The sequence below is a fragment of the Amphiura filiformis genome, chromosome 7 (genome assembly GCF_039555335.1).
Source record: "Amphiura filiformis chromosome 7, Afil_fr2py, whole genome shotgun sequence".
Lineage (NCBI taxonomy): Eukaryota > Metazoa > Echinodermata > Ophiuroidea > Amphilepidida > Amphiuridae > Amphiura > Amphiura filiformis.
Window position 1 is genome coordinate 50,994,935 of NC_092634.1, and position 25,812 is coordinate 51,020,746.

The following is a 25,812-nucleotide window of genomic DNA, read 5'->3' on the forward strand; positions in this document are numbered from 1 at the left end:
ATTTATCATCATGATAGCCAAAATATTTCATGAGTTATTTAATCCAAGCCAGAGACCGTAGCTTCGTGAAATATCTTGGCACAACTTAGTCTTTGTCAAAGACGACTCACAATCCTTGCCGAGGGGGGGGGGCGGCGAAGCCGCGACAGCTCGCCGCGAAGCGGCGAGCATCAGGTCGCCGCGGCGACCAGCGATGCCGCGAAGCGGCGACTCCTACACATGTTGGTAGCTCGCGGGTAAGTTCCAGTCTGTAACACAGACTAGTCACAACTCGGTCCCAGAACTCGCTCGGCTGTAATATCTCCTGTTTCTTGATACGCCACATCTTTCTCATCCCATCAGAAAATGGAATAAACCAATTTATATTAGCATCATGCCATTGTCTACAGCAAGGGTATAAAGGCTTTAGAGCTGAACTTTTGCTGAAGAATGAGGCTAATCATATGACCATAACAAACCGCATCTGCAACACAAACTAATCCCACATCTCATCAAGTTTACGCCCATTTAGGTGATAAAAACAGCTGAATTTCGTTATGTTGGTGAAGTGGCGCAGTCCAGGGTCTATGCGCAGTCGGATTTCATAAACAATCTGCAAATTGGGCGCTAATTTTAGTTCTACAGACCGCGCATTGACGTGTACAGGACGTGTATATACTAGATGGCAATCCCTCAGCAAAACATAAACATTACAGGTAACAGGTTGTGCCAGCTGATTGCGATTGCGAACAATAAATAGCCACAGAAGGTCAAATTCAGACAGATATTTGGTGTATTTTCCCCGCGAAACAAGCCATAGACAACAAGTTTTGATATCACCATGCCGTACACGGGAGATGACTGGAGATCACCGGGTGATTTTTGGGTAAAAACGGGTTCGGGATGGCAAAAATTGGACGCTCTTCGAGCGAACGTGAACAGGCACATCAAACGTATTGCAATGAATAAAAAAGAAAAAAGGTAAGCTTAAATGATTGTTATTTTTTAATTGACGATCAATCACAGTCGTGATAATGCTGTTGTGAGGAGCTGTTCTGTAATTCATTGTTTAGACATATCTTCAAATCCTTTACAATATTTGAAGGGGAACCGCAACTCAACTGAAGGGATATGATACATTTTGAAGCAAGTGCAAGTGAGAACATGTCTTTTGTTTTGTCTGATGGAATATTATTTTGTCAGAGAATGTACTTTTTCTTTTCTTTTTTTCTTCATTCCAGTATTTCATATAACATCCTTTACACTGTGCTCTATTTGACCCATGTAATTGTAAATGAGATTTACTAAATATATTATCAATTGATTGATTTAATTATTTATTTTTAAATTTATTTACGGTATTCATTTTTATTAAAGGAGGATTTCGTGATCCTAGCATCCTCTTTTTATGACATTTTTCAGTACATATCCACGAAAAAAAGCCTATTCCCAAAATTTCAGTTGATTCTGATTTTGCGTTTGCAAGTTATGCATGATTATGTGTATTACACTGCTCCATAGACAGTGCGTTGTAATTTCGTTCTGGTGCACCAGAACAAAATTCAAATTTCACGATATCTTTGCAAAACGAATTAATCTGCAAGAAATATTGTAACCAGAGGTTTCCAGTGATATAAAAATCTCAACTTTTTTTGAGAAAAGTGGGGGGATGAGGCTGTAGATCACGAAATGCCCCTTTAAGTTCATATTATAATGTCTGAGCTATATTTCGCAGGATGAGGGTGGGGGAAGCAATTTACTGCATGTCTACAATAAATTATTGATGTTTTTTTTTTCCACCATTTATATTAGTGGTTGGTTAAAGAGTGGTGATGTTTCAAATTCCCAGCTTATTTTCATTCAAATCGAGTTGGTGCTGACCAAAATAAGTAACTTCGAAGGGGGGGGCCGTTGGAGGGTCTGAAAATCATTATTTACCTCAAAAATCATTAGGTGCTGTGCAATAATTATGAGCCCTGGGGAGGGTAAAATTGGGGGCGGGGCAAGAATTTTTTGGCGAGCCGAAAGGGGGTGGGGGGCCAGCAATTTTTGACACACATTCATGGGGCACCTTTTAAATAAAACGCTCTAAAAAGGCTTAGTAAAACAGTACGGAAACACTTTAAAAATATGCACATTTTCCTGTGCACTGCGCTCACAACATGTATCTAGATCATTTAAGAGTTGCAATTTGGCATGTGCAAGGAGGGAGGTAATTTTGGCAGGCTGAGAGGGGGTCAAACGATTTTTGGCATGCTGAGAAGGGGGGGGGGGCAAGCAATTTTTTGTGGGCCGAGATAGAGGGGGGCAAGCGATTTTTGGCAAGCAGTTTGGAAATTTTACCCGAGGGGCTCAAAATTATTGCACAGCCCCTTATTCTATGTCTGATTCTGTTTATTTTGATGTTGTTTTAAGGGGGTACTACACCCCTGGCCAAATTTTTGCCTATTTTTGCATTTTTCTCAAAAATTATAGCGCATTGGTGACAAGTAAGATATGTATATTATAGGGGCAAGGACTACAACTACTGTACTGAAAATTCAGCAACTCAAAGCAAGTAGTTATTGATTTATTGATCAAATATTGGTTTTCCTCATTTTTGACTGTAACTCCATATCTGTTGTCTGTGCTGAAATAAAATTTCCAGTGCAGTAGTTGTAGTCCTTGCCCTATAATATACATATCTTACTTGTCCCTAATACGCTATAATTTGAAAGAAAAATGCAAAAATAAGCACAAATCTGCGCAGGGGTGTAGTACCCCCTTAAGTATTTGATATCAAGAATTCCATCTTTGAAAGTTGCATGAAATTTGTAGAGTGTTGGCACCCTATGGACGGTTCTTCAAAGAACCTTTGCAATAAAGTTCTTTGAAGCATGTTGACACATACTCTAGAAATTAAGTACAGTCTTAAAGGTGAATGGTCAGAAAACTCTATGTATTTGCTTGAAAAAATAAAACCTGTGATGCAAAAAAGCATTGGCCTGCATTTCAGTAGTATGATGTAATACGTGCATTAGGAACCGGCAGGTTTTTAGGAACCCTTTTCAGTAGGGGTTTTAGGAACCCTAAAGCTGTGAAGAACCTTATTTTCACTGCGAGAACCCCATTGAGAGTTCTAGCGAACCTTTGAATGTTCTTAAAGCACACATGGTTCGTAAGCCCTATATTATTTTGAATAACCCTTGAAGAACCCTTTTTTCTAAGAGTTTATGTTGTGAGCATAGCGAGCAGGACAATTTGCATATTTAAGCATTTCTGTACTGTTTTCCTAAGCCTTTTTAGAGCATTTTATTTAAAAGGCGCTCCATGAATGTGTGCCAAAAATTGCTCCCCCCCCTCTCTCGTCTCGCTTTGCCAAAAATTGCTTGCTCCTCCCCCTTTTGACTTGCCATAAATTTCTTTTCCCCCCTATTTTACCTTCCCACCATGGCTCATAATTATTGCACAGCCCCTAAATGGTCTGGAATTCTAGTTATAGTGCGAGCGCAGCAAGTAGGAAAATTTGCATATTTATTTTTAATAATTTTTACTCATTTTGTTTTATTCCATACAGTATTATTTTTTTAAAGGTGCTCCATGAATGTGTGCCAAAAATTGCTTGCCCAACCCCTTTTGTCAAAGTTTTGGCTTGTCAAATATTGCCCCCCCCCCCCTAAATTTTAGGGCTCATAGTTATTGAACAGCCCTGAAGAGCGTTGGTTAAGGCAAAATAAAAAATAAACATGTTTCACGTCCCCTCCGCTTCCTTTTTGAGGTTTTCTCAAATAAATTTTTATTTTTTGAAATTCAGTTATAACTTTTCAAAAAATATGTCTAGGAAGTTGGGATGCTTTCTATAGCCTTGTTAAGATACAAGAAACATTTTAGGAAGGTTTTGTGATCATTAGAGGGGGTGTAACTCTCAGAACAACAAATAAAAAAGGGCCTCCTCCTTTTTCCAGGCATTATTGTATGTACGGATTGTACGCTAAAACAGCTCTAAGTATGGGTATTTACACCAATTTTGTGATAAAAAATAGAAAATAAAAAGCCCCTCTTCCTCCTATTTTTGAAAACCCGGACGTGAAACATGTTTTTTTTTTACTTAGCCTAATAGAACATTTCTATATTAAGAAACCAATTCTTTTAAAAATGCAGCTAAATAATATGCACATTGAACGTACAAAATTATGTATTTGATATTTGTATTGATCAGATTTGCCTTTTCACAAGAATGAATATTTTATTTCTTTTCAATACTAAATGACAAAGGTCAAGATCTATAATTAGACATGATGGTATCCTATTCCTAGCGTGCCTTCTCAAGGCCAACTTGTCCAAATAAAGATATAGCAACTCCATATTTGGTAATCATTATGGCTAGACTTGATACAAGTCTTCAGTCCCAGGTGCCTGACAGTTGTCCACATGTTCACACTCATAGGCTTGATTGTCACCAATATTGTCACCAAATTTATTATACAGAGAGAAAGGAAAGATTTTGATGCATGATGCATGTTTGCAATTATCAGATTGGAATCAGATTCCTGTGCTCAGGTACGTGGTGGTAATGTTTAGGTAATTACCTCTGTCTATAATGTAGGTGACCATTGCCCATATTAAGATATTACTTGCCCATATAAGGTGTTGTGCTGCTGACAGGTTGTTCAATGTATTGTGTTTGATCAGTTGTTTACTGCAATAATAGAGTTTTACCATACCTTATATGGTTGCGTCAAAAGGGTATTATGATGATTTGATCAATGAAATTATAAAAGGAAAGAGTAATAAAAGTAAAGTAATTGAATGCTTTAATACTGGTATAAACAACAGACCTTACAAATGTAGGCCTATTTATTTTATGATCTTGTTCATTTTCATTGTACAAAATATGGAAAACAGAATTATTTAAATTTTTGAAAAAATATTTGCCCATATTTTGTTGATTTTTTTTGTTGATTTATTTATTAGTTTATTTATTTATTTTATATTTATTTGTTGATTTATTTATTATTCATTGCTTGTTTTATTTTATGATTAATTTCAAAATTCACACTTGATGCAAATTTTATAGCAGTTCTTTGTTCATTTTCATTGTACAAAATATGGAAAACAGAATTATTTAAATTTTTGAAAAAATTTTTGCCCATATAAATTTTGATGATTTTTTTTTGTTTTTATAGTTATTTATTTATTTATTCATTTATTTATATATTTATTTACTTATTTATTTATTTATTTATTTATTTATTTATTTATTTATTTATTTATTTATTTATTTATTTATTTATTTATTTACTTATTTATTTATTTATTTATTTATTTATTTATTTATTTATTTATTTATTTATTTATTTATTTATTTATTTATTTATTTATTTTATATTTATTTGTTTATTTATAGCTTGTTTTGCCTGTCTGTCTGTAGGGTCGTAGCTAGGATTTGACATGTGCTTGTGGCTTTTTGGCCATCATTTTCACCAAAACTGATTCATTTTTAGAATAAATCATATTTTGCCTGTCGCAGAAGCAAACTGCCTGTCTGTAATGACAGGTGGATGGGTGGCTAGCTAGCACCCTGATGTCTGTTTGCTTTTCTGTTTATAATTGATTTATATACATTATATTATAAATAAATCCAAGTAGGAGCACTTTACTGTGGCTTTAATAAATCACCAAGTCTATTTTAAATGTACATTATATTATATACATGCAGTTTATTTTAGTTTAGGACTACTACTAGTATCAGTAGTGTGATTGTTATCCCAGGTGTGCTTTCCTGGGCTATGTAAGTTCTGGTTGAGATTCCCATATATGGGCATGTCAAAATGGTGGAATATTAAATACAATGGATCGATATCAGTTTCTAAATTTAGATATCTACTTTGTTTTCTGTGTTAGTCATCAATTCTCGCTATTCACAATAAGGGCGCCGCCAGCGGTTTGCAATGTAATCGTGATGTATCATGGGAAAAGGTCGACATCCAAGTCCGCGCAATACGAATATTACCATAGGAACATGTGACAATATTTTTTAGTTTGTCAAAATAAAGGTGTTACACGCGAATCGATACTCAATAATACTTAATAATGTGATTTGAAATGTGCACAATTAATTTTTCTCTATCGACTTGCGTGTAATATACCGTTATATTGACAAACTAAAAAATATTGTCACATGTTCCTATGTAATAGCATGGTAATATTCGTATTGCGCTGACTTGGATGTCGACCTTTTCCCATGATACATCACGATTACATCGCAAACCGCTGGCGGCGCCCTTATTGTGAATAGCGAGAATTGGTTTAAATAAGATAAAGAAATAAAATAATATGGGGGGGGTATAGTAGAACTTCAAAGAAATCAAACAGGCAGTAGTGGCACTGCCAGAAACATTAAAATTTTAAGGGGTGGACGAATATATATATATTTTGTGGCAGTTTTACAGGGTTATTTGCGCACTGCACACAGTGGCTCCGGAACCTCTGGTAAAACTAGTAATGGTTGTCTCAAATTTTAGAATATTTTTTTTTTCAATTTTGATCCATTTTTTACCCATATTTAAAAAACAAATTCAAAAATTTGAGAAAACTGTTCTAAAGGCCTACTAGTTTTGTGTCGATCTTTAGAATACAAATATGCCATTTTTGTCAATTTGGATACTTGTTACCCGAGGGGGGGGGGGCACTTCAATATGAAATGGATATAGGTGTACATGTAGGGCTGGCACTTTCGCACTAAGGGGCATTCGGTGAGAGCAAAATGTAAAAAATATGGGGTCATTGGGTGAGAGCATGATTTTTGGCATACGGTGAGAGCAAAATGAAGAGCTTATTTCCAAACCGTGTTAAGTCCACCCACCTTCAAAATTGAGATTTTGATGAAAATGGGTAGTGAGTAACTAGGGCTATCCAGCAATGTGTGGCAAAATTAGCCAAGTTCCGAAATATTGACACACAAAGTATTGATTTTTTTCCAAAACGTGTTAAGTCCAATCCAGTTTTGTAGCAAACTGTGTTAAGTCCACGAACACAGCCCTTGTGGGCAGCTTGTAGGCAAGTAGCACGGCATAGGGCTTCCAATAGTTAATCGCCAACGTTTGGTCCTGAGACTAGTATACATGAATTTGGTTTGCATAAAAAGTTGTTGTTGTTGTTTTTGTTTTATATTAGTAGGCTTAGTTTGTATGGGATTTCTGAAATATTTGATACGGGGAGAGGGAGAGGCTGTGATGGTAGAATTAATGTTAGAGGATGGTGGTAGAGTTAGTTTTTGATATTATTATTTTGTATGATTATCAAAATGTGCTACTAAATTCAAGGTTAAAGGTATAAAAAAAACTTAGGACTTAAAAACTTACGACTGTCAATATGAGATTAGGGTGGCAGCATGGGGGAGGGGGAAATATTTGTGATAATGTGTTAAAACAAGTGGATATTTCAGGTCATCACTTATTGTCAGTGAAATGATGTTTATTTAATTCTGAGAAATGCAATTCAACTAAGTTTTGAATTTTGAACTATTTTAAACGTCAAATTTTGGTAAAAAATGGGCAGCAGGAGGGGGTTCGAGATGCAAGGTGTTTTGTGGCAAAATTGTGTTTTATAGTAGAGAGAATCACATTTTGTATGTTTCTAATAAATGTGTTATCTTTTAAGACTAGTTTGAGAAAAATATGGTTAGTTCTGTGTTACACTGGATACTATGTTTTGTGTCAAAATGTGTTAAGTCCATGCCAGAAATTGCGTTTTGTGTCAAAAAGTGTTAAGTCCATGCTATTTTTAAAACAAATTAATTCATTAAAAAAAATCAAAAGTCTCTAGATTTTAACTTAACATGTTTTTATGGTCCTATATATGTCACCTTCACTTCACTGTAATTTTATAGAAATCGAACTTTTTTTCATTGCCATAAAGAAAATTCCTGATTTTCTTCAAAGTGAATCTTGTGGACTTAACACGGTTTGGAAATAAGCTCTTCAAATGTAAAAAATATGGGGTCATTGGGTGAGAGCATGAATTTTTTTTTAATTGAAATTTTTGGGTGAGAGCCGAAAACAGTGCCACAAAAACCTCGAAAATCAAATTTCTGGTTCAAAATGGCTTCAAATTTCATTGTTTTTTCAAAATAAGTAACAAAATCAGTGATAAATGAAAGTTGCTGTTCAAATTGAACTTGTAAGGGTCTTGGTGTCAGATCAAATGGAAAAATAGGGGTCTTCAGGTGACAGAGCATGTGTTAAGTAAAAAAATATGGGGTCTTTGGGTGACAGCGACGCTGAAAAAGGGGGTCTTAACAGCCCTACATACGCGTCACCTCCAAAGTTGGAGTGCCCCCCCGGGACTTGTTATGATGGACCTAAGGGGCTGGCATTTTCTTCGTAAGGGGGGTCCCAAATATATCAGTGACCGAGTCAATTTTTGTGACCCCCTATGGCCTATCATGGGCAAAAAAAAATTTACGACCCCCTATCTTGGGTCGAAAATTTTTATGACCCCCCATTCCATCTACACAAGACTCAAGACAAATTATTCATTGCCAGAACTAAGGCACAGAGTTTGCCAAAACTTACGAGTGAAGAAAGTGCGCTGAGCGTGTTATAATTTTTATTGTAAGTGTAAAAAGACGTGCGGAGAGCTTAAAATTTTTGCATAGATTGTACGCACATTTTGATTGTGAAGTTAAAGAATGCGCGCACAGCACGCGAGAATTTTGAGTCACCAGCCCTTTTTTTGGGTGTTAAAAAATTATAACCCCCCTATTTTTGGTCTGAAAATTCTATGACCCCCTCTGTATTTTTGGGACCCCCCCTTCCGAAGAAAATGCCAGCCCCAAAAAAATATTTAGCATGGAAAATAAAATTTGGCACTTTTCTCAAAAACTGCTCATTTTTGCAGAAATCTGCCATGCTAGTTGGATTCCTTGCATCATTTAGTTTCTAAAAATGTATATTATTAGGCAAAAAAAAAAAATTTTTGTGTTGCCCTCAAGTGGGAAAATGGGAAATTTGGGTTGGAGGGTCGGATTTTTTTTTTTTTTTTTAATTTTTTTTTTCAAACCTTCAGTTTTAAAATCCCTCAAATATTAAATAATGCTTCTTCAATTAGGGGACATTTGTCAATTTTGACTTCTGGATACCTGTTAGATATCAATTAAAGACTAGTCTTTCAATAAAATATTAATTTTAAGTGAAAAACATTGATTTTTTGAACAAATCTGTAAAAATCATCATTCAAAAAAAAAAAATGCAGACCCTGATTTTTCAGGATTTAGGGTCGGGCGATTGAGGGCAACAAAACAATTTTTTTTTGGCCTTATGACTTACCATCATTACTTTTAAAGATACAATGCAAAAAAACACTTTATAATTTCCCAATTTTAGTGATCTAAAAGCTCATTTTTGTTTGGTTTCTTAGATGATTATATCATTACATGCGCCAGTATTTTGGGGCGCCAGCCCCTCGGGTAAAAGTAGGGGTGCAAAAAGCGAAGGGCGGCGGAAGAAAAAGGCGGCAAAAACAGGGCGGCAAAAAGCAGAAGGGCGGCAAAACGAATTAGCAAATAAAAAAGGCGCAAAAAATTGAAAAAGCATAAAAATTTTGAAAATAGGTTGCTTTTAGGGCGCTAGCGCCTAAAACCGCTTTTTTTTTTTTTTTTTTTTTTTTTGCTCTTCACTTTTCAAACGACCGTGAAAAAAAATTGGGTCAACCTTTTCGGGCTGTTTTAAAGGAAGGGGCGGCAAAACATGGGGAATTTGCAAAGAAACAACATCATAAACTTCGCCTCTATCCGACTCAAAACATCTCGCACTATTTGGATTAGGACAGCGAGTGCGGCCTCAGAGTTAGTCTCCACTGGCCAGTTTGAGTTACGCTCCCTCCACATGTGGAGGGAGCGTAATCAAGCTAGTTTTGTAGGAGACAACGGTTTTGATCGTGGCCGACATAAAGTCATAATCTAAAAAAATTATGACTTTATGTCGGACCAACAGAAAATCGTCCCGTTTTACTACAAATAGGACGAATTTGACAGTTTGCTCATAGATTTAAGTTAGAACATGTGTAAGTATTACAAATATGCCAAAAAATCGTTTTTGAAAAAAATAAAGGTAAATTCTGAAAAAAGATCGTACATTATGACTTTAACCAATGATATGTTTTGTTTATTTCTTCAGTTTACAGAATGAGTTGAATCATAAGTCGGATGCATTCCAAGAAGCACTTATCCAGCCATCACAATCATGTCATCAAGACAACTCACCAACTTTCTTGGGTAAGAAAAAACATAATAGCTTACAAAGTTTCTAAAAGAATAAAATGAATTTATAAGGGCCCGGAAAAAAACTTTGCATGCATGTAATATTGGGTACTTATAATAAAACAGGCTGGGACAAAACCAGCACTTACTTTTGGAGTGCTGCATGATTTTGGAACACACCAATCTCATATTTATCAATTGTCCAAAAACCATCAACAACAAGGTTTTTTTGGTTACCCCCAAATTAATGTAAACTGGCTTGAAGAAAATGACAAAAAAATCCCCAAAAAAGAATTTGTGTTCATTTCAAAATACCAAATAAAATCAAAACACCCCCCCCCACACACACCCCTACACAAAATAGACTAAAGCATAAAAATGAAATTTATGGTATTTATAAGGATGTATACATCACACCCCCAAGCCATGCCCCTGAATATGTGTTTTTAACTGAAGATATTTGTCTTTTGCAGGTGGTGCATTGGCTCGCTACTTATTACTGCCAAGAGGGGTAAGATATGCAGGGAAATGTGGTAGAGCCAGGGAGGGCTGGGAAAGGTTTCAGTCAAGGTGGCAAGATTTAAACTGCTGCCAAGTTGGTAAAAGTTGGACATTTTTTTATTGGAAAAAGTTACACTTATATCAAAATCCATAGATTTATAAATAGCACTTCCTCTTAAGAATTCCAAGAAATGTTACTGACCTGGAACAGTATTCTTGAACTGATGAATGATATGTACAAATTCAACTTGTGAAATCAATCTTTTGAGTTGACAGTGTTTTGATCGGGGGTACTCAGTACAAATGACCATATGGGGACGTGCCGCAAACATGGGTAGCATTTTCGGCCTTCTGGTATATCAATGACCCATTTTTCAAAGCCTATTTTGGTATATGAATGGGTCCTTTTTCAAAATTTTCTCTTTCGGAAAACAGCCCAATTTTTCCTTAATCTAGCCAAAATTTTCAAAATTTTCCCAAAATTTGTAAAAACTAAGACAATTTTGGTTCAATTCGGCCGAAAACTTTGACTTTTGGTATATGGGTCCAAAATTCTTGAAAAATTGGTATATTTATGGGTCCACTTCCAAAATCTCAGCGGCACACGTCCCTACCAAAACCAAACTTGAGTACCCCCCCCCCCGGGTTTTGATTTTCTGGGTAGATTTACAGTTTCAAATTGAATGACTAACATTATGGTGTATGTGTGGGGAAGAAGGACAGGGACTGAGCATATTGGTACCCTAATTTTTGTCAAAGTCCTATGTGTAGGACATGTCCATCAATCAATGAAGATGTTTTAGACAAACTGGGTTAAATTGCAAGTTTCATTTGTATTTATAATACAATTTTTGTCTTTCAAATGACTTTAATTTGCAGAAGGGTGTGTATTTTACTCTTGGTGAAGTGCTGTTAAGGTTAGACATTGCTGGCTGTGCTCGTGATCCAAGGAGGTTTATCTATGTGTGCCGGGTGAGTAATCCACGGATAAACCCCCCCTCGTGAACAACCACAGATAACCTTATGAGTTTGACTATCCAATAGAAACATGCACACATTTTGGGGTTTTACCATGGTCACTATCCAATTGCAGATCTAACCCTAAACTAAAGCCAAGAATTCTCCGCGTTGCGGAAATTCCGCGAAAATCGCCGAATTCAGAGGTAAAGCGGAAAACCCATTTCTGAGAAAAAAATATACAAAATAAGCAAAAATGACCTAGAAAAAGAAAACAAATACAATTGAAAAGAAATAAATAAAATACTAAATGAAATGGGTCTTCAAAATTCATCAAAATAAAGTAAAATCCGTCATAGATTTACCGTACAACGCTCGAGTATCCCACAATCCTTTGCGCCCGACTAAAAAAGTAAGATGCTTGTGAAATTTTATTATACGTCAGAAATGTGCTAAAATTACAAAGCGGAGAAAAGCGGAATTTAGCATTTGTAAAGCAGAAAATTCTTGGCTTTACCCTAAACTTTGTTTCATCTCTTCATCTCAAGTTTGATAGTGATGTCATCCCTATTTTTAAATACAAAACTGCATAATAGGCAGTCTTTATGCAGTCGAAGACAAATGATTTAGCCATCATGCCAACAAACCGTCCATTTATATGTGTGTAGAATGTTCTGCATGATTAGGTTAGAGTTCGCTAGAGCAGTATACAGACTTTTTATTGTACGTACAATATTGTATGTACAATATGTATGTTATTTAATCTATTGCCATTCTATTTCCAGTAATGTTTAAGTTCTAACGAATGTTTGATGACGTAAAATCGATAATATATTTCTGCTAACTATTGTATGTAACATATTATCGATTTTTCGTCATCAAACATTCGTTAGAACTTAAACATTACTGGAAATAGAATGGTAATAGATTAAATAACGTACATATTGTACATACAATATTGTACGTACAATACTCGGAGTCTGAAGCGCGCTTAATGCATCAAAAGCTGTTTTTATGCTGATTTGGATCTATACTAGGAACAGGTACCATCCAGGAACCATGGACATCCACAGTTCTTCTGCATCTACAGTTACACAGAGATTTCTCCTGTACACATCCTCGTTTGCTAGTGTGTACATATGCACCCCCCATACACACAAGTGTGTGCAGATATTCCATTTTAATGAAATATTCTTTCTTTATGTACACAGATGCTTGAGTTGATGGTGTGTTCTCACTTCGTATGTTTTAGCGGCACAGCACAGAAGAATCTCCTATATGCTCTAGAGGAAACAGTGGATGTTGGTAATAAACATTATAAGATGTAATAAAATAGTAATATAATAATATATACTGGGTTTGAAACTGGTACTTCATGAGGCGATACCATGAGTTATGAGTCAAAAAGATGGTTACACAGCAAGATATTCTGCATGCATTCATACACACGCTACAAACTTGGTATCATCTCTCATTTTTCTCAACATTTCATGTCTGAAAATATTCAAAAATTAGTAAAATGGTATGATTTTTAAAGTTTTTTGGTATCACATATACTGTAAAACACTTTAATTTTGCGGGGACTTTATTTCGCGAATCGCTTATACTCGCCATTTTCGCGAGTACTTAATTTCGCGAATCCAGGATTTTGTATTTCACGTCAAAGTTTCCAAATTCTTATTCTTTGCATGGCCAGAAGCTTAAGTGAAAATTAGCCTTACTTTGTTGGGTATTTCCGCCTTACCTTCCCTAAATTGAATGTTGGGATATCTCTCAAATTAAATATGGCCATTTTTTGCAGGAAATAATAAGCTAGTTATGATAAAATTACGAAATACTTTTGCTCAATCAACCAACGCCATTGGTTGGTTGGTTGACGTAATTCCCTCCTTTGCATTAGGAGCACCAGAAAATCAATTCTGTAAAAAGTCATATTATATACAAGTCCTTTTATGTAGTTAAAAGTCAAAATTAGGAGATTCACAAAGTCATTAGGTAGGCAGAGCAGCGATGATAGCAGATCTTGTGACATGAAGTCTGTACACAAGTATAGTCTTGAGATGGGTTCAGTGTGAGCATGCAGGTTGGAATAGCAGGCAAAGTGGGTTGGATCGAGAATGAGTTGAGTAAGTGCTGTGTTAGATTCAGCAGTTAGTGACCAGCTACCCGGATACAGACTTTCGCATTGAGCTTTCAGCTGCTTGACAAAGGGGTCTCTCTGTTTGTGAAGGGCTGTGCAGCAGACAAGAAAGTGCTCCCTGGTTTCAGCCTCTTTATTACACAGCAGGCAAGTTGGGTCAATGTTGAATTGGTTAAATTTGGCACGATTGCCCTGCAGGTTGTAAGTACCAGTCAGTAGTTTTGTCTTGATGGTAGCTCTGTAGACATCTCTCTGGTTACATTCCACATTTTCCCATGTTGGGTGGGTTAAACCGATGCTGCAGTATGCAGTGTTGAGATATTTCAGAGAGGACTTTCTCGTGGCTCCATTTCTCAGCTTGTCATTCCAGAATGTAGTTACTGCAGACTGGGTCGCATTCTTCCACATTGCTTTTGATGGAGGACTGATGATCAAGTCATGGGCACTTGGGAGATCATATTTATGAAGTAGTTTGTTCACACATATGAACCAGCTCTTTGATTTCAAGTCTTTCATTGCCAGTTGTCTTTCAGCAATCTCCCCCTCAATAGATTGACCGGTTATAGTCATCAGGAACAGTGTAAGCTGATTAAGCTCAATTCTGGCTTCAACTGGAAGTGCACCAAGAAGAAGGTATACCGCTTCATCGGCAGTCTTCTCTGGCAGGTGTTGAATTTGCTTCAATATCTTCTTCTGGAAAGTTGTCAATACTTTCAGGTCAGCCAATGTTAGGTTCATGATTTCCATTCCATAGAGATAGCGTGGTTCCACATAAGTGTGAATCAATTTCCAAGATAGCTTGGGGTTAATCCCATTAAGGCCATGCAATCCAGCTCCCATGAGAGCATAAGTGGTGCGTCTCCCCGTCAGAGTCCTATCCTGGATTACTGCTTTGTTTGAAGAGTGGTTGTTTCTTTCTACACCTAGGTGCTTGCTGCTCTCAGCCACTTCCACTACTTCATCATTCATACACCAAGGTGCGAAATCACTCCAAAACGAGAACGGTAACTTGGATTTAACAGGTATGATAACACTCTTCTGAGGTTGCAAAATGTATCTTTCTTTTTGTGAGTATAGAACTGCCTCGTCCAACATGTCTTGTAGCTCCGTCATGGAGTTGGATGCCAAAAGGATGTCATCAGCACATGTTGGTGCTCCTACATAGTAGGGACCGATTCTGGAACCATATCTCTTCTCCTCCAGTCGATGTAGCAGGGGATCCACATAGCACTTGTACAGCTCTGTTGAGGTGACTCTACCCTGATGCACACCTTGGAAGAGTTCGAATGGATCAGAGAGATTACCCTTCCACTTTACTTGGCTAGAAGCGCCCTCATACCAGTGTTTGATAATGCTCCATATTTCGGGCTGCACATCCTGCAGGTATAGCTTTCTCAGCAGCGAAGAGTGGCAGACAACGTCAAAAGCCTTTCTTGCATCAAGTGTTCCTTTTTTGTATCCTTGACTTCATTTGTTATCTCTGAAACAAGCAGAGCAGCAGACAGGGAGGAAGTATTAGCAGTAAAACCTCTCTGAAGTTGACAATATTTTGCTTCCATTACTGGTCTCATATGTCCAAGAAGTACGTTCTCAAATATCTTGCCAATTGTGCTGGTAAGAGTTATTCCACGATAGTTTTCCTGCAGAAGATGGTTCTTGTCTTTCTTTGGGATTGGGATTACAACACCCTTCTTAAAGGCTTCAGGGACTCTCCTTTTTGCCATAATGAGGTCAAAGAGGTGTGCGAGAGAGAGAAGAGAACAGCAGGTCCTGCTTTCTTGATATGTTCTGCCTGGATCCCATGACCATCAGGCGATTTTCCATTATTCAGCTTCTTAATTGCAAGGCCCACTTCCTCCGTTGAAATTGGGTTGATGTACTCCTCAAATTCAACAATTTGTGAAATAGTCTTAAGATATGCTTCTACTTGACTTAGATAATTAGCATCAAACGATGGATCATTTTCCGGAGTTCCAAGTTTGTGAAAGTAACTCTTCCATGCCTCCTTGATATCATCATCATCAGTGAGTAGCTTTCCCTCACTAAGAATTGAATCAGTATTCAGTGGGGTTGCCCTCTGTTTGTTGATTAGCTTGAAGAACAACTTTTGATCGTTAGCATCAGCTTCCATGATCTCATTGTAAGTCTTCTGCCTGTCCTTTGCTCTTTCTTGTCTTTGGGCTACACGAAGATCCTTCTTGGCTGTCTTGCAATTCCTTGTAAGCTTGGCGATCTGCTCCAGGTTTGCAGGATCTGTGGCCTTTGCTTCTTTCAATGCCCCAAAGGCATGTTTGCTTGACTTGACTTTCTTTGCAATCTGCAAGCTCCATGGTCTAAGTTTTTTTCTGCCTGTAAACCCTTTCTTAGCTGGGGCAGCGTCTAAAGCTGCTTTCTTCAGAATCGACTGTAGTTCATGAAGCACATCATCAGTTGATGAAACTACATTGGAGTCAAAGTCATGGAGTAGTTCAGTGCAAACTTTCTTGTATAGCTTGACATCACACTGTTCCCAGTGAACTTTATCGCATCTGCTACCTTCTTTCGCCTTCCTCATGCTGCGTTGGGCAATAGCTTTCTTGGAGACAAGATTCACAAGCGCCACCAAGGATCTATGGTCGGAGGTATCCAACCCAGTGAGCTTATTCTCAAACACAACTTTTGAGATGACATTTGCATAGTCAGCTTGGATAAGAAAGTAGTCGATCTGCGAAGATCTACCATCACTATGGTGGAAAGTAGGACCATGTTGGTAATTCTCTGGAGTAACAAAGTGTAGCTCATTGCCCAATTCACTGAGTAGTCTATCATGAGTGTCCGTTGCTAGTTGACTGTTCCCAAACACAGATGCATTCATGTCTCCACAGACAATTACAATGTAGGAATGGCTGTATTTAATCACAGATTCTCGTAACTGGTCAAGGGAGTCTTTGAGCATGTCACTTGAAGTTCCATAGCCTCTACAGGGTAGATAGCAATTTATGATACATAAATGGCATCCTGGCAAGTCAATAGTAACAATACATAGCCGATGGTCTCCATCTTTGCGAAATCGAGTAACTGCAGCCCATTGTGATGGTACAAAAATCGCAACACCACCGTATCCGCGAGGACGCTGCCGGGTGAAATGGGGTCTTCATCGTCAACAGGTTTTGCAAAACAGGTGTGCTTATTACACTCATCTTCCAAATGCTCTTTCTCAAAATTAAAGAGCCAGTGTTATTGGATGCAGATGATGTCATAGTTCTTCAGAAGCTCCTGAACAAAGACCTTATTTGAAGTATAATTTTTGATGTTTGATGTAGCAATCGTTATACCCGTTTGGGTTTCGCTCCCTGCGACTGCCATCTTTCTTTGAGTTCTCGGCTTAAGTCTACAAAAGACTGTTGCTGTGAAGATGACTCCTCTTGAGCTGATCCACTAAGTGGGGTCACCGTACGTCTGAAGATTTGAGTCTTTACTTGGCGAGCAGGCTGACATTCTGACGAATTCTTGGTGTGAATGATCACCCGACGATTAATTGAGTCAGTAAACTGACTACGCACAGCCGGCGGCCTGGTTATTTCAGATGAGGCTGGTAAATTACCACTATTCCGCCAGTCCATGTCGGTATCAGCTGTGTGTTGATCATAATTCACATAAGTGCCAGCTAGCCCATTAGAGCCCTGCATGTGACTAGCAGTAATAGTTTTTGACACATGACCATTAGCAGTCTGGCTTGATATTTGATTAGGCATCAACTGGTGACTCGTCTTCACCACTTGACCTATCTGCAAGTGGTTCCTCACTTGGCATAGTTGACTATAGGTTTCGTCACCTGGCCGGTTTGAGGCCCTTTCTTTTCCTGACGATCGTCATTCTGTTTGGGCAGTGGATGCTCATGTGACGAAAGATGAGTAGATCTTGTTACTCTACCAGGCAACATCTGATTCAGCACTTGTCCATCTCCATTCGGTAGTGACACTTGATTGTACACTTCAGTAGGCTTGCTCCCACAACTGGACTGCCTCTGGTTTGACAATCTACTACATGTACCACCAGACTGGTTTAACATTGCACAATGAGACAACGTTTGGTGTGTGGCCTTTGACTCTTGAGTCGTCTGCGTGTGATTTGTCAACTGCTCCCTGAAACCACCTTTCTGATTAGGCACTTGGTTAGGCATGTGATTAGGCTTTATCACATGACTGGTCTGCGGTTGGCTTATCAAACTGATCTCATCGTTCTGACTTGACACATCGTGATTAGGAGATAGGTGGTAACTAGGCTTTATTACTTGTCTCTGCTCCATCATCACTTGATTAGTTGCTTGACTGGGCTTCGTCTGGCTGCTCCGTATCTGCTTTATCACCCCTCTGTCACTATTTTGTGTTAATGCTTGGCAGTTAGATGTTATTTAGATATTAGGCAACAACACCTGACCTGGTTTAATCTGGCTCAGTGTCTGGCTATCTTTATTCTGGACAGGCACTTGATTAGACACCAACTGGTGACTAGGCTTCATCATTTGGCCCACTTGCAAATGATTCATCACCCGACTGTCAGAATTTTGGCCAAACATCGGATCAGTCACTGAAAAATGAGTAGACTTCGACACTGCATTCTGGCTTGGTACTCGAATAGATATCAGTTGTTGCCCATGCACTTGATTAACCCATTGTCTATCACCATTGTGACATATCACGTGACCAAACACTTGCTGATATTTAGGACCATTATTAGGCTTTGACACAAGACTAGTCTGCGAGTGGTTTATCACACTGTTATCACAATTCTGACTTGACACATCATGATTAGGAGACAGGTGGTAACTAGGCTTTATTGCTTGTCTCTGTTTCTGCTCCAAGACCAGTTTGTCGCTGAACTGTGTAGACACTTGATTAGTTGCTTGACTGGGCTTCATCTGACTGCTCTGAAACTGAGTCATCACACAACTGTCACTATTCTGTGTTAACGCTTGGCAGTCAGATTTTGTTTGGATATTAGGCAACAGCACCCGACCTGGTTGAAACTGGTTCGATGTCTGGCTATCACTATTCTGGACAGTCACTTGATTAGCCACCAACTGGTGACTAGGCTTCATCACTTGGTTTTCTTGCAAATGATTCATCACCCGACTGTCAGCATTTTGATTAGACATCGGATTAGTCATCGATAGATGAGTAGGCTTCAACACTTCATTCTGGTTTGACACTTGAGTAGGCAACAGTTGCTGGCGATGCATTTGGTTTTCCCACTGACGCTCACCATTATGACATATTACCAACTGTTGGTTAGGATTTGTCGCCTGTCCTGTCTCTTTTTGAGTAGTCGCTCGACCATTTTCAATCTGGCTTGCTATTTGGTTGGGCACAAACTTGTGATTAGGATTCACCATTTAATTGCCCTAATTGCTGATTCATCAACTGTCTATCTGCAGTCTGGCTTATCATATGATTATAGACACCAACTGGTGTCTAGGCTTCTCCATTTGACGTGACTGCAAGTGGTGCGCACCATCTGCATATCTGGCTTCAACTTTTGACCAATCTGCATCATCTGATGACTTCAAATCTGGTCTGTGATAAAATTCGCGAGTATTTAATTTCGCGAATCAAAAGCCCTCGCGAAATTTGCGAAATTAAATACCTCGCGAAATTAAGTGGTTTTACAGTATTCAGAAACATATATCCATCAGATCCATTTATTATTTCAGATGAGAAAAGTCATGATGAAAATACCAGGATGACCATTTTCAGCCTGTGCATTTGAATGTACTAGGTTGTTGAAATCATTGCTCCTTTAATTTTGTTTTATCACATCCACAGAATTAAAACCAGAGAACCAGGACTCGACCGCCATCTTGATACAGGCATGGAGCAAAAATTGGGGGTATTCGGTTTCCCTCGGAATGCGCTCGAGGCATTCGTTGTCATGCAAGCGCGACATGGATGATGGGCGCATTTGAGAGACGCACTTGATGCGACCTGCACGCGAGTACCAAGACGCTTCAGATGAGACGCAGAATTGCTTTCGTTCGTCTCCGGGCACCGTCGGGAAGGGGCCGAATACCCCAATTTTCTCCCCATAGCTGACGGCGCGATTGTACGTGGCGGTATAGGGAGTCCCGGTTCTCCTTCTCTAATTCTGTGATCACATCACACAGTCATGTTGCAATGCATTGTGGGATTGCATCAACCTCTGGTACAGCTTCATCATGATACAATTAAACATTACTGTCTTTTGCATTTCCAGCCATTGAATCACAGAAAAATCTGCGTCATGTGCACCGTATCATCAGAACAGCCATCCAGGAGTTAACCAAACAACAATACACCCATGTAGGATCTGCAGCAACGTGGAGAGCAAGGTTGGCCATGCTGGAAGATATGAATAACAAACTCAACAAGATTGAGATTATTGAGGTAAGTAGGAAACATTTGAGGGAGAAGGTGCAGTAAAGGGGCCTAGAGAAGAGATCGTGACTATCCCTGCATACAGCACGTGAACGCCACAGCAAGATGTACGTCATGGCATCAGATTACATCCTATCTTTTAGCGTGTGTCCCCGTTCAGATACTCCAACTTTGAGGTCCTGAACGAGAGGGTAAACATGGGTCGTTAGTGATTTTATGAGAAGATCCCTGTATTTTGGGTTTTCCCCTGTCCCCGGTAACTTTTTTTTTCACTAACGACCCAGAAATAACAACAGGAAAAGAAAATGAAATCGTGCTAAGAAACACGCAAAAAGGGAAGCCAGCGAAAATTTCTGATCAACGAACTGACGAGTGACGAAACCGATCGATCGATATGACCTGGCGCAGGTGATAAACAAACTACAGTCAGCTGTTTGTCGGACGTCGCCGTGATATTTTATGCATGGATTTTGCAAGGAAATACCCAGTTAAAGGGGCCTATGCAATACGATATTGGACTGTACTGAAGTGGTTGAGGCACAGGTGGTTGAGGCATAGGTCTTGTAACCTGTATTCGACTCCTGTTTATTTATATAATTCCTGTTGATCATGCCACTGTTTTTCCAACCTGAACAAAATTACTATAACTAAGGTAATAGCTATAGTCTATATATCTATACCTCGAGCCACCGGCACTAGCTTTGAAGTTCAGCTTGTTCTGTGTTAGCTTAGCTTACTTGGTGGGTGTACATACTTTTACGTGCGTGATCAACGTGCCGCATTTGTACACACAAAAAACAACACTAAGCCAACGCAGCACATGCTGAACTTCAAAGCTAATGCCGGTGACTCAAGGTAGATATATAGACTATAGCTTATTATTTGGTTAAAATTACAGAAAAAGACATGCTTCAAATCTTGTCCAATTGTAATTTCCCTATGACATGTGTATTTCTCAACATCTTATTGTGCACTAAAAATGCATTGTACACTACAAATTGCAACAATTTTTGAACCCTTTAAATGCATGTGGTAGAATATTGGACAAAAGTACAAATGTACCATACATTGTCATAATTTGAAAAATGGTTTTTTTTCTGACAATGCATACCAACAACCCGGGCCAGCAACATATACCAAAAAGAGGGTAGCGGACACAAGATTATTAAACTGAGCTAACATTCTTGGAATGTGTTGTATTATTATTATCTAACCCTAGCATCAATGCTGGAATTTTGAGATGGTCCTCTCTGAAAAAAATTGAAGGTGTTATTTCAAACTTTGAAACTTTCTTGGCACCAAATGACTTAAAGTTGTATATCTCTTTCCCCACACAGCCACATGAAGATGACAATACCTTGGCCATGATAGAGTTACCGGACGAATGCATTCGGCTCATATTCCGTCGTTTTGCCGACCATGAAGATATCATCAATACGGGTGCAACAGATAAGAAGCTGTACAAGTTCAGTAATGAGCCTCTGCTGTGGAAACATTTCTGCTTCTTTCATTTTACAAAAGAACAGGTATGTCTTTCAAAGAGTTTCAGCGATAGTATTAGCTACCAAAAAAATTGTACCATGCATAAGAGTCTGCACTCCAATATAATAGGAGGTCAGAATTAAAGATACTAGTTTACCTGTACGTCTGACATCATCTGTCAATCAAATGGTTTACAATTTTTCGTGATTGAAATTTCTGAATAGTGGAAACACAGCATGCCCTATGGTTACTTTTTCACCTTTAAACATACAAACTGTCTCAAAAATGAGGCTTTTGTACATGTAATAGGAAAGTTTCTTTCCGAAGGCACCATGTCAACAATACCTTAAAAGGTTGGTTTTTGCCTTGTAAGGACCAACATTCTGTGATTCCTTTTCTCTGATAAAGGCACCAGATAAATCGGCCTCCTTTCATCTGCTACTAAACCAATAACAGGTCATGGGGAGTTTGATTGAACTAGTATTTTTAAATCTGAGATCTCTGCATTATGTTTCGATCAATATGAGACTGTATAAAGGGCCTAAAGGCGGCCACCTGGTCCTCTGGCAGATGGCCCATGATTGTATCCTGGATACACCCCTTTTGTTATAGGGAAAAAATTGCTGAAAGAAGCAGGTTCTCACATAATATCCTTTATTTTACTAGAACATGCATGATGGGGATGAACACAACATAAGAAGATAAACTTGCAAACAATTTGAAACAATTTTATGGTCTTATTTCCACAGATTTTGAGAGAAATTGGAGTTGGTGCTGATGAGAATGCGGTCAGGTGGAAAGCGTGCTACCAGAAGTTGTATAAGAGGAATGGTAGAAGGGAGCTGTATGGTGAAATGCTACACATCTGTTGCCACTGCAATTGCCTATTCTGGAAGGTAAGTGATATTGAGAGGGTTGGAAATAAGGCCAAATGCCTGTGGTAATCACTGTGAGCCCACCGATACACCACTGTAATTGCCCAAAAAATTTGTTACCAAAGTCAGAAGAATAAACATGTTTTCCACCTGGAGAGTAAACTTTTTCCAAAACTAAAGCATTGATCTTCCCTTACTATTTGTTGATCTCTGAGTCTGATGACTTAGAAAGTGTACTGTTTAAACAAACATGTATTATGTGTAAAATTTAGTTCTAGTTCAATTTTAGTTGAGGAGGGCCCCATAGAATTTTAGAGCTACAACTCCAACTGGCCCTTGAACATTTCAACTTATTTCCAATACTATCAAAAATGATTATAGATGAGGAAAATGCAAGATCCAGTGGATGACACTATACACAGGGGAAGCTATATCCGAATCAATGCACACTTCTGAGATGTGGATCAATGTGGACTTCTCTTGTGTGCGCAGATGACATTGCATCGCAAGCGCCCTCCCATGTAATGCACGTAATGCACTTCTCACTATGCGATCATTTCCCAGTGTGCCATGTAGACAGTTGCTATTTTTGATGCAGATCACAGGAGTGCACAGATCTTGCCTTGTGTGTGTATAGTGCATGCCCAATCTGTTTGACCAAATACCAAAGATTCTTTATCTTTTTATACATGACTAGGAAATTTGCATATTTAAGCGTTTCCGTACTGTTTTCTTAAGCCTTTTTAGAGCGTTTTATTAAAAAGGCACCCCCTCTCGGCTTGCCAAAATTGCTTGCCCCCCTTTTGGCTCGCCAAAATGTCTTGCCCCCCCAATTTTACCCTCCCCCCAGGGCTCATAATTATTGCACAGCCCCTTACTGACCTGGCGAGGTGAATTTCCGGTCTGTTGATTTGTCGGTAAGCATGTGATATCGATATATACAACAGTTTTTGTGTATTTTCGTACATGCACAGCATAACCTACTGCAGTGAGTGTACATCCATGCAAGAAGTGCATGTCTGATCGTATCTTTTCGAGTTTTCCCGGATTAGTTTTTGCTAATTTTGCTTTAAATTGATCGACCTGAAATTGAAATGATTCGCAAAGTTCCCAACAACTTCTACAAGGTGGAACCACAAATACTTGGGGTAAAATGTGGACTGAAAATGAGGAACTTGATAATGCTTTTTTTGATGATCAATACAGAGTCAATTTCGACTCTGTATGTGGTCATCAAAAAAAAGCATTATCAAGTTCCTCATGTCGAATTCGTTCGGCGCATAGTGTAAACACTCAGTAAAAACCACAAACACAAATTAATTTATGCTAATCCTCTGTCTTAATCGAATTTGATGTCGAGTTTGAATTCGACTTTTCTCTAGTCTAAACGGGGTCTAATTTGTATTTCTGTTTGTGTTTAATTGCCTTTCCAGAATGGTGGACATCCTTGCTCCTTGGAGACCGCTCCGGAAGGATCCAAGCAGGTGTATGACCCAGACATGGTAATTCCAAGCATACCAATTACACCTCAACAGTTCATGGAAATGTTCCCTGCAGGGGAATTGCAGGGAAATAATTAGCGGAGATTTCCGAAAGGCTTTTTTGCACGTTTTTCAATGGGGAGCGTAATGGTGGTGTGCCCCCTTCTAACACCTGTTTTGTTGATGCCCGTTTTCTTTATATCGCAACGTATTATAATGGTAAAAGTTGAATATTTGAACCGATTTGGCACCAAAGCAGCATGCACAGAAACTATCGCTATTTTGCATTACAAATTGGCTTGTTATTGCCTGTAAATTCCTTTTGGAAACGTTTTTTTCGTTCAAATTAGATCGGTCATTAATTTGTTTGTTTTTCTTTGTAATTTCTCTGCGTTTTAAAATTTATTTTGTGTGAAATAACTTATAACACAACAACAAGTCCCACCTGCAGTTTGTAGGCCTACTAACCTGTCTTGTTTGTTTTAACTTCAAACATGCAGGGGGGGGGGGGCATAAAATAGATGTTAAACACGAATAAACCTTGATCATGTTGATATGTAAATTGGAATTTGTTTGCTTCTCATCATTGATTTCGGACCAGTAGGCCAACATTTTTAGTTGACGATGAATTTGAAGTTTGAACGAGAAATCGGCATGCCGGCCATTGATGAATACTATGCATTTTATTTAAAAAGTGCGTATATTTCCCAAGTTTGGGCAAAAGGACACATGGCAATAAATGGTCATATCTCGAAAAGTATGAGTCGGAAACAGCTCAAATAAAAAGTAATCACTATGAAACACCCCCGGGGGTATACTCAAGTTTGGTAGGGACGTGCCGCTGAGAATTTGAAAGTGGACCCGTAAATATACCAATTTTTCAAGAAATTTGGACCCATTGATATACCAAAAGTCAAAATTTTCGGCCGAATTTATTTTGGGAAAATTTTGGCTAGATTAAGGAAAAATTGGGCTATTTTCCGAAAAAAATTGAGAAAATTTTGAAAAAAGGACCCATTCATATACCAAAATAGGCTTTGAAAAGGGGGTCATTGATATACCAAGAGGCTGAAAATGCTACCCATATGCTACCCCCCGGGAAACACCTTCCTCATTCTGAAAATAGGTTTTTTTCACAGAAAATCCAAAGTTTTTGCTCTTCTAAGGGAGCACACCACCATAAGATTCCGCGGTCAAAAGTGTAACCCGCAAAATAGTCCTCATAAAACGTAGAAATTTAGCTTTTTGTTACATTTTTTCAGCAAATATGTGTCTGAGATATGTTTGTTTGGTGACATTCTAAAGTTGAAACGGTTTTGATGAAATCACGTGCAGAAAAAAATATTTTAAATGTGTTCTGGCGGACTAAGTGTGCATATCATGTATCGATGTCAAATCCCAAGAATTGAGCTTTCAACAGCTTTGAAATCACGGGATGGGGTAAAAATGTCCAATTTGCAAAAAACTGACATTGGAAATCTGTGCAAAAGAAAATATATTAAAGCTTAAGGATCGTCCCATAACCATGCCCAGTTTCATATTGCTTTATCAGGGAAATAATTACAAGAGATTTCCGAAAGGCTTTTTTGCATGTATTTCAATGGGGAGCGTAATGGTGTTGTGCCCCCCTACACCATTCTAGCAAACAGTGTCTAGAAATACCTTACACCATGTGAATATTTCTAGAAATACCTTTTTCTGAAAGAGGATTATGACCATGCAGAGAGATCCAAAAAATCGTTCAGCTCAGACAATTTACACCTCA

The 25,812-nt window shown here is 38.3% G+C and overlaps 1 protein-coding gene across 1 annotated transcript; it reads left to right on the forward strand.

Moving 5' to 3' along the window:
* Positions 1-715: 715 nt before the first annotated feature.
* On the forward strand, positions 716-25,128 carry LOC140157299 (F-box only protein 32-like). The gene is made up of 9 exons (XM_072180441.1): positions 716-960; positions 10,137-10,234; positions 10,693-10,730; positions 11,600-11,692; positions 12,889-12,982; positions 20,049-20,218; positions 21,547-21,735; positions 22,441-22,587; positions 24,000-25,128. The coding sequence occupies exons 1-9, from the start codon at positions 821-823 to the stop codon at positions 24,144-24,146; spliced, it is 1,116 nt and encodes a 371-aa protein (XP_072036542.1). The 5' UTR covers positions 716-820; the 3' UTR covers positions 24,147-25,128.
* Positions 25,129-25,812: the final 684 nt, after the last annotated feature.

What these genes read in the sequence shown, in the direction of transcription:
- LOC140157299 (XM_072180441.1), top strand. Translation starts at nt 821, where the DNA reads ATGCCGTACACGGGAGATGACTGGAGATCACCGGGTGATTTTTGGGTA. An exon ending in AGAGGAAACAGTGGATGTTG is followed by an intron (nt 12,983 to 20,048) that starts GTAATAAACATT and finishes TTGCATTTCCAG; the next exon opens with CCATTGAATCACAGAAAAAT. An exon ending in GCAATTGCCTATTCTGGAAG is followed by an intron (nt 22,588 to 23,999) that starts GTAAGTGATATT and finishes TTGCCTTTCCAG; the next exon opens with AATGGTGGACATCCTTGCTC.